At 33.6% G+C, this 16,050-nt stretch overlaps 2 protein-coding genes across 2 annotated transcripts in view; one reads left to right on the top strand and one right to left on the bottom strand.

Annotated features, from left to right (window-relative positions):
• Positions 1 to 16,050, bottom strand: part of LOC127708644 ((E3-independent) E2 ubiquitin-conjugating enzyme UBE2O-like) — a 207,428-nt gene that overhangs the window by 40,714 nt on the left and 150,664 nt on the right. The window lies entirely within an intron of this gene.
• The window catches only part of LOC127708660 (uncharacterized), a 105,690-nt gene that overhangs the window by 35,376 nt on the left and 54,264 nt on the right, over positions 1 to 16,050 (top strand). The window contains exons 6-9 of the mRNA XM_052213742.1: positions 8,018 to 8,122; positions 9,475 to 9,663; positions 13,598 to 13,699; positions 15,852 to 15,995. Of these exons, the coding sequence (XP_052069702.1) occupies positions 8,018 to 8,122; positions 9,475 to 9,663; positions 13,598 to 13,699; positions 15,852 to 15,995 (540 nt within the window). The remainder of the gene's footprint in view (positions 1 to 8,017; positions 8,123 to 9,474; positions 9,664 to 13,597; positions 13,700 to 15,851; positions 15,996 to 16,050) is intronic.

A 16,050-nucleotide genomic window follows, 5' to 3' on the forward strand; every position in this document is an offset into this window, starting at 1 on the left:
TTTGTTGAATAATATATAGATGAGATGTGGCTGAGAAACATCCTTAAGTTTGAAAGATCATTGATAATCTGTTTATTGCTATTTTGCCTATGACGTTGTTGATGTTGATGTTTACATTGACAACGTCATGTGCGCCCTTAGTTTCTGACGATAATTTTCTATTTCAAGCAAGTAGCATGATATGAAAAATTATACCAAAAAAAAACATCAAATGAAAACTACACAAAATAGCGATAATTGGTTTTATCGAACTGATGAAGACAAAATACTTATAAAAATGTATTGTCGGACATAAAAAGGCTTTAATTATTTTGATATTACATCCAATTATTCAAAAGCTGTGACTTAACTTTTTAGAACGACAATTCAACATTTATTTTGTTTTAAGCCCATTTCTATTCTCTTTTGCTATTATGTTGAATATGGACTACCTCCACAGTCACTCTTTGGTGCTACATTTTTGTCTCACCTTGACGGAGTCAAAAAGCGAGACATAGGTATGCTGTTTCTTGCGGCGGCGTCAACATATTAGTTTGTGATTAGGTCTAGTTTATGGTGAACCACTAGTGGTAGGTCAATGATATTTGGTATGCAGTTGTATTAGCATTGGCAAATCTTATTTCCATGGAGATTATTTGGTCCTGTCCCCTCAGTCATGGTCTATCGACTTTGAAACTTTTGCTTAGTTTTCATGTATTAGTTTGTGATAAGGTCAGTTTATGGGGAACCACTAGTGGTAGGTCAATGATATTTGGCATGCAGTTGTATAAACATTGGCACATCTGATTTGCATGGAGATTATTTGGCCCCGCCCTCTCAGTCATGGTCTATTGACTTTGAAACTTTGGCTAAGTTTACTTGTATTAGTTTGTGATTAGGTCAGTTTAAGGGGAACCATTAGTGGTAGGCCAATGTTAATTGGTATGCAGTTGAATAAGCATTAGCACATCTCATTTCCATGTAGAATATTTGGTCCCGCCCCCTCAGTCATGGTCTATTGACTTTGAAACTTTTGCTTAGTTTACATGTATTAGTTTGCAAATAGATCAGTTTAAGATGAACTGCTAATTTTAAGTCAGTGATATTTGGTTTGCAAATCTTGTTTCCATGGAGATTATATAGCCCCACCCCATCATCATGGTTCATTGACCTGGAAACTTTTACATAGTTTACAAGTTAATGTTTGTGTTTAGGTTTGTTTGAAGGGAATGACTTTGATGGAAATGAGATTGTTTAGCCCTGTACCTTCAGTCATGGTTCATTGACTTTGAATATTTGCATAACTTACATGTTAAAGTATTGCTATTTTAATTTCAACATTTGCATTATCAAAATTACAAGAAAGGCGAGACATATCTCTGTGTTAACTTATATTTATTTCAAGTAGTTCACTTAAATTGACCAGAAAGGTGAAAATAAAAACAATAAATTGGTGTGTGCACTCTTAGTTTCAAGATTTACTCTCATTTTAACATCACAGTACCCTTTTTGTAAATTTTTCCCTTCTTACATGAATGTCAAATTTAAGAACTTGCAAGTCTTTGTCCAATTCAGCAAAGTGTTAATTTTCAAATTTAAATCATCTGCTTATTTTGTAGCTCACCTAGCCCAAAGGGCCAAGTGAGCTTTTCTCATCATTTGGTGTCCGTCGTCTTTAAATTTTACAAAAGTCTTCTCTGAAACTACTGGGCCAAATTTAACCAAACTTGGCCACAATTATCGTTATGTGTCGTTTAAAAAATGTGTCCAATGACCTTGCCTGCAAACCAACATGGCCGACATGGCTTAAAATAGAACATAAGGGTAAAATATAATTTTTGTCTATTATCTTCAAAACTGGTAAAAATAGAGAATATCTGACAGGGGAGGGAAATGTTTAGACTGATGAGATCTATCTTATGTTTATTTACATAAATACTGTTCGACTACTTTTTGTAGGAGTTATTGCCATATTAAACGACAAATTTTACCCTTTTTTTAATTTTTTACGACCGCAAAAAAATTTTTGTGGTCGTATATTGGTATGACGTTGACGTCATCGTCGTCATCGTCGTCTTCGTCCGAAGACACATTAGTTTTCGCACTCTAACTTTAATTAAAGTGAATGGATCTCAATGAAATTTTATCATAAGGTTCAATACCACAAAAGGAAGGTGGGGATTGATTTTGGGGGTCATGGTACCAACAGTTAAGGAATTAGGGGCCAAAAATAAGCATTTTTGTAACTATCAGACATAACTTGTGTGTAAGTGTATGGATCTCTCTGACATTGTACCACAAGGTTCCATATCACAAAGGGAATGCTGGGATTGATTTTGGGGGTAATTGCCTCCAAATTTTAGGAATCAGGGGCCAGAAAGGGGCAAAAAACAAGCATTTTTCTAGTTTCATGACAATAACTTGTGTGTAAGTGTATGGATCTCTCTGACATTGTATCACAAGGTTCCATATCACAAAGGGAATGCTGGGATTGATTTTGGGGGTAATTGCCTCCAAATTTTAGGAATTAGGGGCCAAAAATGGGGCAAAAAACAAGCATTTTTCTAGTTTCATGACAATAACTTGTGTGTAAGTGTATGGATCTTTATGAAATTGTACTACAAGGTTTCATATCACAAAGGGAAAGCTGGAATTGAGTTTGGGGGTAATTGACCAAAAAGCTTAGGAAGAAGGGGCCCAAAAGGGGCTAAAAATAAGCATTTTTCTAGTTTCCAGACAATAACTTGTGTTCAAGTGTATGGATCTCTCTCTGAAATTGTAATGCAAGGTACCATACCTCAAAGGGGAGGCTGGGATTGATTTTGGGGGTAATTCCCTCAAAATTTTAGGAATTAGGCCATACCAATTTGATTTGTAGTTCTCGAACAAAAGCTCCAAAAGATATGGGGCGAGCGAGCGAAATTTTTTTAATTGTATTTTTTTCTTGAAAATGAGTTTTTATGAGGCGGGTGCTCTGCAAGTGAAGCGAGCGGTATAATTTTTTTTTTAAACTGTGCGATTTAGAATTTATGTTCATGCTAAAACTGGGTTACTTCAAAGAAAAAGGAGAAGAAACATGCTCTAATGCATATAATTTGATGAATTGGTGCATGAACCATACCCAACTTTCTTGTCTCGCTGTGGTTTAGTTAATTTCGATTATTTTCGTCAAATAAGCTTTGTCTGCGTGAATTTGCATTAAAATTCATGCATGTGTATATATTAAGGAAGCATTGCAGATGCAGTTTAACAAGAGGAATTATGTTAGTTAGGTAAATGACATATGTTGAATAAATTTAAATATGTGTATGTATCTAAAAAAATGCCCCTGGAAAATATTAAATATTTTTTATATATAGTTGTTTTCATTATATCAATATATGGTAATGATTGTTTATTGGCTGCTTGATGTCCACTTGGAACTATTTATCCATACCTTCTAATGATCAACATAATGAGTGAGGTGAATATTTCAACAACATTATGAGTAAGATAGTTATATTGTTATGCATGTAGATCTCAATGTATTAAAATATCCCCTTAAAATACGTATACCTGTCACCACATTCACATGCATTATTCTGACAGCAAAATACTCTTTCATTTTGCTCCTAAAGGCTGCAATGCATTTTAAACCCTTTAGCTTGACTAGAAGTGGTTGAACCAATTACACATCCCTAATTATTATGAGCATTCCAATCACAATACCACCTCTTTGGTCTCGAACGTTGGAACTGTTAAATTTTCCCTTACAAAAGAGTTCTGCTTGCATACCAATAGACTAACAAGGACATATGGCCATGGGGTTTCATCAAAATAAGATAAATCTGTGATTTTTTTCTAAAATTCATGGGAATTCAATATTATTTTCATCAAAGATAGATACGTCTATAAAATAACAAGCATTGTAGATAAATTTGTACATCATAGCAGCCAGTGTTGCAAAATTCCACGTAGCAAATCTGAACAACATAGAGTCAATATAAACAGTCATTCTTTGTAAGAACAATGTTTTATTGGAAAAGACTTCCAAACAATCTCATGTGTGCCAAGACAATTGATAGCTGTAAAACTTCGGTTGCTCTCACATCGTGGGACTAATTTTCCATCGCCTTTTTTTCCGTTGCCATAGATGCCATATCATGGCCTTGCAACGTACTTATTCAGATTCAGGTCTGTGTCTGTTGAAACAATGATTGGGGATGACGATGGTTCTAACGAACATTGATATAATCGTGCATGGTCATCTAAAGACAGATTTTTATACAACCGCAAAAATTTTTAGAATTAGGGGCCAAAAAGGGGCCAAAAATAAGCATTTTTGTAACTTCCAGACATAACTTGTGTGTTAGTGTATGGATCTCTCTGACATTGTACCACAAGGTTCCATATCACACAGGGAATGCTGGGATTGATTTTGGGGTTAATTGCCTCAAAATATTAGGAATTAGGGGCCAAAAAAGGGGCAAAAAACAAGCATTTTTCTAGTTTCATGACAATAACTTGTGTGTAAGTGTATGGATCTTTCTGAAATTGTACTACAAGGTTCCATATCACAAAGGGAAAGCTGGAATTGAGTTTGGGGGTAATTGCCCAAAACGTTAAGGGATAAGGGGCCAAAAATAAGCATTTTTCTAGTTTCCAGACAATAACTTGTGTTCAAGTGTATGGATCTCTCTGAAATTGTACTGCAAGGTACCATACCACAAAGGGAAGGCTGGGATTGAGTTTTGGGGTGATGAATCATAAGGGGGTTCAAAAAATTTGGGGGGGGGGGGTTTCCTTTTTTGTCTTTTTTTCCTTTTTTTTTCTTTTAAAATTTTCCATTTTATGTTGGTTATTTCTGTTTTATATTTAAAAGCAAATAATAATGATATGGTAGGAGATACACACCAAACAGGATGTGTAAATTATTATATAATAAGTATTGTGCAATAGCAAGAAATTTTCAATTGCACAGTATTGCACAATAGCAAGAAATCTTCAATTGCACAGGCCCCCAAGGGTGACTGGGGAATTGAAGTATGGTCACCATTGGTCTTCCTCCGACCGGCAGTAAAACCCGTGCTAAAGTGGGGCGTCCGTTTGGCTGTGCGGGATGTACAAATTTGCAGCCACGTCCGGTCAGAATGGGGACGTTAAATCCGATGCCTCGTGTAAAGAAAGTGCCACGTTCTTTGCACGTTAAGAACCCTTGCAACAACTCTTTGAGGGGTCTGTAGGTGACCTGTTGCAAGGCTAAATTTCTGTCCCTATCCAATATACCCTCATTTCCCGTGGCAGTCTAAATTTCTCCGACCTGAATCCCTTAATCTATTACAGAACCTACCTATTGTATTTATTGTGAACTTGTTCTCGTCCTGAATATGCATGAAATATTTGCCACTGGACGTTAAGCAACCAACAATCAATCAATCAATCAATTGCACAGTATTGCGCAATAGCAAGAAATCTTCAATTGCACAGTATTGTGCAATAGCAAGAAATATCCAATAGCACAATATTGCGCAATAGCAAGAAATTGTCAATTGTACAGCATTGCGCAATAGCAAGAAATATTCAATTGCACAGAATTGTGCAAAAGAAGATACTTTGTATAAATTGCTTATTTCTTGACCAATTTCAATGGGGTTTTATTCTTGAATTCTTGGGGTTCTTTAATATGCTGAATCTAAACATGTATTAAGATTTTTGATTATGGGCCCAGTTTTCAAGTTGGTCCAAATCGGGGTCCAAAATTAAACTTTGTTTGATTTCAACAAAAATTGAATATATGGGGTTCTTTGATATGCTGAATCTAACCATGTATTTAGATTTTTGATTTTTGGGCCCCATTATCAACTTTGTCCACATTGAGGTCAAAAGGGTCCAAAATTAAACTTTGTTTGATTTCATCAAAAATTGAATTCTTGGGGTTCTTTGATATGCTGAATCTAACCATGTATTTAGATTTTGGATATTGGACCATAATAGGTGAATGTCCAATTTAAAATTTTTTAGTTCTTAGACCACATTCATTCTGTGTCAGAAACCTATGCTGTGTCAAATATTTAATCACAATCCAAATTCAGAGCTGTATCAAGCTTGAATGTTGTGTCCATACTTGCCCCAACTGTTCAGGGTTTGACCTCTGCGGTCGTATCAAGCTGCGCCCTGTGGAGCATTTTATTAATATTTGTCTCCTAGAACAGGTCTTTATAGATTAAACGAAATGCATTTCGGATAACTGTGTGTTCAATAACTACCTCTCCACGGCAATGAGCTGACACAACTGCATGTTGGCATCCCGATTTTTTACCTTTTATTTGCAGTTTGATTTATCACACGTGTGTTTGAATCGATCGGAGCAGTAAAACGTCTATGTGAAAGAAAAAAATTCAAAGAGAAACTAAATTTGGAGCGGCATGCGGCCCAAAAATTTGCGGAAGCGGTAATTATTTTTTTTTATTGAAAAGTCAATTTCTCCAAAACAGGAGCGGGAAAATCCAAAGAACTATTAATCAAATTGGTGTGGCCTTAGGGGCCATAAAAGGACAAAAAAACAAGCATTTTTCTAGTTTCAGGACAATAACTTGTGTGTAAGTGTATGGATCTTTAAGAAATTGTACTGCAAGGTTCCATATCACAAAGGGAAAGCTGGGTTTGAGTTTGGGGGTAATTGCCCTAAACGTTTAGGAATTTGGGGCCAAAAAGGGGCCAAAAAACAAGCATTTTTCTAGTTTCCAGACAATAACTTGTGTTCAAGTGTATGGATCTCTCTGAAATTGTACTGCAAGGTACCATACCACAAAGGGAAGGCTGGGATTGAGTTTGAGGGTGATGAATCATAAGGAGGTTCAAAAAATTTGGGGGGGGGGATTTTTTTTTTCCTTTTTTTTCTTTAGAATTTTCCATTTTAAATTGGTTATTTCTGATTTATATATAAAAGCAAATAATAATGATATGGTTTGAATAGGTAAATTAAAAATTTTTAAGTTCTTAGACCACTTTCATTCTGTGTCCGAAACCTATGCTTTGTCAAATATTTAATTACAATCCAAATTCAGTGCTGTATCAAGCTTGAATGTTGTGTCCATACTTGCCCCAACTGTTCAGGGTTCGACCTCTGCGGTCGTATCAAGCTGCGCCCCAGCGGAGCATTTTATTATATATTATCTTGGAAATTATAATATGTATAACTTGAAATAGCAAAATTGATCAGCTAGACAAGATCTGGAAATAAGTCAACACAGCTGAAATCATCAGACAACTCTTTATTGGAGTTACTGCCGTAACATGATGATTTTTATCTTTTTTTTTTTGCATTTTCGCCTTATATCTGAAAAACTATGATAGATAGATAAAAACTTTAATTAGCAAAACTGATCAGCCAAACAAGATCAACAAATAAGTTTATTTTTTGAAATCGTCTGACGACCCCTTATTGGAGTTATTGCCCTTTAATGATGATTTTTTTTTTTTACCAATTTTTGTGCTTTTGCCTAATGTCTGAAAAAATATATTAGATAGAAACTTAAATTAGCAAAAATGATCAGCAAGACAAGATTTACAAATTTTGCCAAAGTCATTAGTAGACTCTTTATAGGAGTAATTGCTATTAAATGACAGTTTGTTTACCCTTTTTTTGTGTTTTGGGCAAAAATTAAAGAAGTTTTAAAGAAACTGAAAACAGAAAAAATGATCAGCAATATATAATAAGATCAACAAAAAAGAGATTTTTGTCATGAATTCAGTTCTAGTCCACAATGTTGGAGAGTGTCCATTGTTGAAGATGCACATAGACTTTAGAGCCTTTCATTTATTTGTCCTGCTATTTTTTTAATCAAAGTGATATAAAGGCTCAATTCTGATTCGCTGAATTTACTAATCAACCTCCAATCAAATACTTAAAACATGAACATCAGGTTAAACCCGGTCAAAACGTGTTTTTAAATTTGTGAAGATTTAGAGATATTACTTACTGAGAAAAATTATTTTTAATAGCTTATGCTAATATCAATAACAACTCAAATGAAAATGGGTAGCACTTTTTTTTCAGGAAGAAAGTTAGAATATGTATGGACTTATTTGAACATTATGTAGAAGATGTTAACATTATAGAACAGTTGCCTCAATCACTGGTATACATGATGGCAGATTATCCGTGAGTATGATAGCAAGTTCAGGGAGAAGTGTGAGTTAATACCGAGTCAATCACAGGTATACATGATGGCAGATTATCCGTGAGTATGATAGCAAGTTAAGGGAGAAGTGTGAGTTAATACCGAGTCAATCACAGGTATACATGATGGAAGGTTATCCGTGAGTATGATAGCAAGTTCAGGGAGAAGTGAGAGTTAATACCGGGTCAATCACAGGTATACATGATGGAAGATTATCCGTGAGTATGATAGCAAGTTCAGGGAGAAGTGTGAGTTAATACCGAGTCAATCACAGGTATACTTGATGGCAGATTATCCGTGAGTATGATAGCAAGTTCAGGGAGAAGTGTGAGTTAATACCGAATCAATCACAGGTATACATGGTGACAGATTATCTGTGAGTATGATAGCAAGTTCAGGGAGAAGTGTGAGTTAATACCGAGTCAGTCATATGTATACATGATGACAGATTATCAGTTTCAGGGAAGATTGTCAGTTAATTCTGAGGCAAGTTTTGATTGTGATTTGTTGTTATCATAATGAAACTTGTACATGAAGTTGTTAGAAAATGCAGTGGCAACAGTGGCGTAAACTATTTGTATAAAGCTTGAAAAAGACCTGGATACTTCATATCTGATGACTAAAGGGTTATGGTTTGATTGTAAATTTTGATTTTCTTGGTTTGGATTGTTTCTCAGATACTTTAAACAATAGGTTAACTACTGTATTTAGATCGGTGTATGGAATGATTGAAATATGTACATGTTCATCAGGCATGTTTCATCTTACCTTGACCTCATTTTAATGGTTCATTAGTTAATGTAGGTTTTTGTGGTAAGGTCTGTTTTTCAGATACTATATACAAAAGTGAACTATATTTGTTGTATGGAATGATTGTTAGATGTACATGTCTTTCTTGCAGGATTCATCTGACCTTGACTTCATTTTCATGGATCATTGATTATAATGTTAAGTAAATGTGATCCTGTAGGAAATTTGACCTTGATCTTTAAGACTTTCAACATAAAATTCAATCATGACTACTGGAGCATGCAAGATATTTTATTTTAGTATGTGCACTCTTGTTTATATCATTATGTATTTAACATCTGCTCTATAAAATATGTTCAAGAACACAATCAAGATTCAAATGAACATAAATGAGATAGTGAAATGAATAATGCTACATAAAAACTATATATATTATTGCATATTTTGCATGGTGATTTTTTTAAAGGCAGAACTATGTATTCTAGTGCGCTGGCACCTTTCGGGAAAAATTTAAGGTACCAAGACCAAAACTGCCTGTTTGTTGATTATTTAAAAGACCAAAACCGAATTTGTTTTATTTCAGTGATCATTATGAAAAAGGACCTTGGCAAGTTGAACTCTATGATCCTATATATAGCCATTTTATGTCACACTGCCCATGTCGCATAACACGATGGAATATATGGTATGCCAAAGTAAATGTCTCATCACAGTATCATTCTGAGCAATTCCTTAATAATAATGAGACAATTTCAGATGTAAGAGCTCAGAGGTGAGTAAATCTAAGTTGGTTTTTTTTTAGTATAGTAGTATGAGTACATTGCCCTCACCAATAACCATCCAGTTTATAAGGACAGAAAGCTTGAACATAGGCTCATTTTGATCATTGCCATCATCAATAAACATCCAGTTTATAAGGACAGAAAACTGGAGCATAAGCTCATTTTAATATTGTTCTTGCCAATAACCGTCCAGTTTATAAGGACAGAGAGCTTGAGCATAAGCTCATTTTGATATTGTTCTCACCAATAACTATCTCGTCGATGATTGCAAGTTCGTTATTCTTGCAAGTTCGTGACATTTGGGGTTTTCCACTTTATTCATGACGTCATGCATAATTATTTATCATCGGCAACATGCTACTTCAAAAAAAACTTAACCAGATATTTTTCATTGCATTTTCACTAATATCGGCTTCAAAAAGAGAAGTTGCATATGTTCTTGCATATTATTTGTTTAAACCTCTATTTCCACTATTATTGTTTATTCCTCTCCTAGAATGTCGTTGAATTTTTGGGAAAATCCTTTCAGCAATGTTATTGACATCTTAATAATGAGTCATCATCTATTTTTAGGTTATGTGGCGCTCTTTTTCCTTTTTTAAGGCCAAGCGTATTATTTTTTAAAGTCTATTTGAGTGGTTTGTTTAAGATCAGGAAATGATTTGATATATTTTGATAAAACATAACCTGCCGAATATTGGCTCGTAAAAGTAATTTATTCCTATGCCATTGAATGCAAATTGAAAAAATACTTTGATGCATTAATGACATTGTGACATTGTTATAGTTATCTTAAACATGTTTAAAGTGTTTAATTCTGGACTTTTCCAATTGACCATTGGAAGTCACGTGTAGAAATTAGAATAATTGTTGTAGGGAAAATAAAAAAGTTAGTATATCCAAATTTCTATTTTTTTCGAGATATTCATTTGTTATTTGATCTCAAATTTATTCTGTAATGTTCAAATACATAATACAATAGGCCTGACCTATATATTGTTGCACATGCACAAAAGCCACAGTACAATTCAAGGTTACGAAATTACAAGCATGTCTACTTGTTTCACGGAATTGGGTAACAATACGAAACATAGACAGATTGACCATGTTTCTGAAGTTATTCATCAATTAAGTGTATAAGACTGTTCGCAAATAAGTAATGTTTACATTCACATTAGATGATATTTGCTCCAAGGTTGTGATTTATTTCTTCCATTTCGAGTTAGGGTAACGAACTTCCAATCATCGAGGATCTAGTTTATAAGGACAGAAAGCTTCAGCATAAGCTCATTTTGATAATTGCCTTCATCAATAACCATCCAGTTTATAAGGACAGAGCTTGAGCATAAGCTAATTTTGATATTGTTCTTGACAATAACCATCCAGTTTATAAGGACAGAGAACTTGAGCATACACTCATTTTGATTATTTCCCTCATCAATAACCATCCGGTTTATAAGGACAGAGAACTTGAGCATAAGCTCATTTGGTAATTTCCCTCATCAATAACCATCCAGTTTATAAGGACAGAAATATAATATCTTTTAAATTACTCCTGCATAATTTATTTCATTTCACTTCTCTGGTTGAAAAAGCATACATTGCCTTTGATCAGGTGAGCTAAAAAGACTACTAATTCAAACTTTTAAAATCCAGTTTTTAAGGACAGAGCTAAAGCATAATCACATTTCAATGTTAAATGACCAGCTGACTTTAGTATCTTTTAACATGGATTTGTAATAATTGGTTTGTGGTTGTATTATCATCATTCATGAGGGGACCTCATTGGCCAAGTGGTCTAAGTAGTTGAACTACTGTATCACTAGCCTATCAACACTGAGGTTGTGAATTCGAATCCCGCACGTGGCAATTGTGCTCTGCTCCAATCTTAATCAACTGGGATTGTTACTTTTTCTACCAAAGGTCCATGGTTCTCTCCGGGCACTCCAGATTCCTCCACCAATAAAAACTGACCGCCACGAAATAGCACAATAGTGCTGAAAGTGGCTTTAAACACCAATCAATCATCATATGTGACAGACCTATAACCTTGAACTTTGGCTTCAAGTTTGAATTATTAGTCTTGTTACTTTGTTAATTGTTATTACTTTGGTCTTGATAAACAATCCTATATTACTCCAAGGGGCCAAAAGGGATTAGATTAAAACAATTTCAAAGACCTTCCTCTAAAGAACAAATATTGGAACCAAACTTGACATGTAGGTTCTTTTGATTGGCCCTTAACAAGTGTTGTTACTATTGTGCTATCAGTGGAGGTCAACAAATTTGCCAAATGGTCACACAATTAAGACAAATATGCTGTCAGGCAGACAAATATTGGCAACTCAATAGTCACAGTGTCTGGTAAACAAAAAAGTGTGATCTCTTATTTTGGAGCCAAAATCAAATTAAAAGCATGTTTAGATATCCCTTTTCTCTCCTCCATTGTTTTGATTAAACCTATTGTATCAGCTTAATTTTTCTTTTAAAAATTCATGATTTATTCTGTTAAAAATCCTAAATTCTTTGAAAACAATTTTGTTTTTATTTCTGCCTATTATGTTCTAAATACTGGATAAGGAGTGTTAATGTGAACTGTTTTCTGGGGGAAAACCAATAATTTTATTACTTACCTGACTGTTACTTTTAATAATTCGATGTTTGTTACTTTGATATTTAGAATTAATAATAAAGTAATGTTCTAGCCACCTATTATTATGAATGACATATTAGATTGTGATCATGAATTTTAATTTGTTTGAAATAGAAACCTGACTTGTAAAAATTTTGTACTTGGTAAAGAAATTCTTAAAATGCAAATATGGACACAAAATAATTTAATGCAATGCAAAATTGAAATGATGTGAGGCATAAGTGCTTTACACACTTGGGTCAATATCCCTAATGCACCTCAAATTGAGGAACCCAAAAGAAGTGCGTTCACAAAAAAATCTCTGTGCAGTGATATTGGACATGTTTCATTTTTTAACAAGTGACTGAGCTTAACCATTTGGGCTAATTTGGACAGAAGAGGACCATAGAATAAAGGTGTAAAAACTATGGAGTTATTAAATGTATGCAAAGAACTAAGTTTTCAAAGAACTTATTGTGTGAAAAAAAAGGTTTTTCTTACCTTAAGAGGAGCTGCATCACAAAAGGCATTTCGGGGTGTGCAAAATTATAGGAAAATGAATCTCACTTCGTACCCGGAAAATTTAACCACAAATGTGAAAATGTCTCAGCTTTGAAATGAGCCGTCATACATATCCAAGTTTACAATATGGGCAGTGGAATGGAGGAAAAGGCTGCCATTACTCCCTACCTGAAATGATTTACCTACTTGAAGCACACAAGTTCTCGAAAGAGTGAACTTAAAGTAGGATCTATGGTTTTAAGTCATAACATTATATTCCTGTGTTGTTTGTTGGATTTGCCTAATTTGTCTGTCCATTTTCATATATGGTATTCTGATTGCCTTAGCGTCTTAATTGTTTATACAATATATTCTATAATCAACTTGTTATTTCATCAAATTCTGATATCAATACTGATGTCTTTTCATATGCATATCGGTAAACGTATATGAATACTGAATATGGAAACATTTCTTACCCGCGAAATAAAGCCGTTTCCTCAAATAAATTAATGATAGATAAATCAATAATATAAAAATAAGAAGATGTGGTATGATTGCCAATGAAACAGCTCTCCACCAGAGACCAAATGACGTAGAAGTTGACAACTATAGGTCAGCATATGGCCTTCAACAATATTTATATATATATCTATATATACACACAGTAGAAAGATGCATTTCAGAAACAGCCAATGATAAAATTATAATAAATTTTATGGATGAAAAATTGCTTTATGTTTTTTCATTTTATTTTTATATGTGAAAATTAATTTTGACTTGTATTTCAGATGGGGTCTTGCTAACAAATTAGGATATGCTAATTTTGCCGACATGATCCAACACAGGTCCATGGCAGGAGGTGTTAATCATGTGATTGAAGTACTAGAAACGTAAGGAGAATTCTTAGTTAATTAGCCATTACAGTGTACGCTAGTTAGTAATCCTATTGTGGTATTTTATGCAGATCTGTACTGTTTAAATTATACCTCCAATCTAGGAGTGGGGCTATATTGCAATCTCATTGTCTGTCCATAAGCTCACCCTATTTACTTAATCTCTGTTTCCCATGACACACCAGTATTCTCCCAAGGCCTTTTTAGCTCTGCATTATTCAGTACTATCACACTTAATACCCGTATTCTCCCAAGGCCTTTTTAGTGCTGCATTATTCAGTGCTATCACACTTAATACCAGTGTTCTCCCAAGGACTGTTTAGCGCTGCATTATTTAGTGCTATCACATTTAAATGACAGACTGCCACTCTATCCAATCATATAACAGCGCTATTAATTTTTCATCTTTCAACTTTCCTGTGCTTATGTAAGATTTAGAATGGAAATGGGGAATATGTCAAAGAGACAACAACCTGACCAAAGAGCAGATCATTTTTCATTTTTATCACATGATCAATTGGTTGATTGTCAGAGATTTACCGAACAATGTCAAGTTAAATGAAAGAACAAAATGTCATCCGTGACGTACTTTTTACTGTCATAAAGACTTATTTCTTTCTCAAGTTTTCCATATAATAAAAAGAATAAAAAGATGCAAAAACTTCACAAAAGGGGTGAAAGAAATGGTTGGAAATTATTTTGAAGATATTTAAATAGGGTTTACACTTTTTGTGATGTGTTTGTGTCCCTCTTTTGAAGCCTCTACAATAATTTTTTTCATAATTGTTTAGTGATTTCAGCTAAACTGTTGAATCTGCATTGCTCCAGAGATGCATTCCAGTTGTCCATGGATTCTTTACAAGCCCTTATTTGATGTAAACTTGTCCTTGCTTTGCTATTAAAATGAGTTTCAAAACTTAGGTAGTAAAGATTTAAAAGGCTTGAAGTCGTATAAATAATGAAACATCTTTTTTAATTAATTTTTTGTCAATTTTGGTCTTAATGCAGGGTTTAAGTTGCTGTTGTTATGCATACATTTTTTTTAGTCCCTGAAAATAGAAAAAATATGTTATGAAATTAAATGCCAAAAAAGTTTCGTACAGGTAATTGCCAAATAGTATACTGCTTCTATTCCTTAAGTTAATATATTTTTTCCAGTAAATTTGACCAATAGCAAATTGTGACGTTCAGAGCTGTATTAAACAAATAGTTGTGGATGCATATATTTCATTTATGGAATTCAAAGTTTTATCATAAATTTTACAAACATGTTCAGTCAAGCATCCAAAAAAACGTCTCCTTATTAGTCCAACTAATATAAACCCTTTTCTCTGGTTCTAGAAAAAATGTTTGGTCAATAAATATGATTAATTGTTAAAAATAAAAGGCTTCTCTGCATCTAAGTTCATTTAATAGTACAACAATGCCGACTTGACAGAGAGCACCTTTTTTGTACTTGATTATAGATGAATACATTATCTAATTAAAATGTTTAATTTTCTGGATGAATTTGTAAATTGACATAAAAGATAACATGTAATATGTTGATTTCAATATTTCTATTATGTACAAATATAAATGTAAACATGGATGTGAAAAAGGGAGGACTGTTTTACTTAATAACCAGTTTTTGATTACTAATGGTGGTAGAAAACTTAAGAATAAGTTTTACAAAAGTTTTAGTGACCTTTCCAGTCAAGTTATAAACAGGGCATCATACTTTTGGACAACACTATTCTTTGGTTTGAATTGTTACTGAGGTCTGAAGCAAGGTAACATCTGAATCATTCAACCATGGATTTAACAAATGAGTTATTTTTGTTTTACAGACTTATTTCATTATTTAACGTCAGTTGGCACTGAACTTGAATTTCTGGAATAATATGAACAAAAAAATAACATACATTTGTAGTTATAAACTATCACAGACTTTCAGTGTAGTTTTTTGGGTTTTTTTTACGCGATAACACACTCAAAAACCACAGACAAACATGATAAAAAGATGATAATTTTTTTCCAAATTAGAAAAAATCAACATTTTGACAAAAATTTTCAATTCTTATAATAAGGAAACAGCGAAAGACTGAACTAAACACATAATTGACAAAGATTTCTGTAGATTTTCTTTTAATTCAAAAGTTTTTTGTAGAATTAAGACAGTGGCCTACCCATCAGCACAGCAAGAATTAGCCACACTACAGGATTATGCTAACAACAGAGAATTTTTTCAAGGAGATTTGAAAGTCTGGGATTATGCATATTACAAAACTCAAAGAGAGAAGGATATCGTTGGGTAAATACAACTAGTTCTTGTTTTCTAAGAAACTTGATAAAATCACAGTTTAACT

Source organism: Mytilus californianus, unplaced genomic scaffold (assembly GCF_021869535.1).
Source record: "Mytilus californianus isolate M0D057914Y unplaced genomic scaffold, xbMytCali1.0.p SCAF_7, whole genome shotgun sequence".
NCBI classification, from domain to species: domain Eukaryota; kingdom Metazoa; phylum Mollusca; class Bivalvia; order Mytilida; family Mytilidae; genus Mytilus; species Mytilus californianus.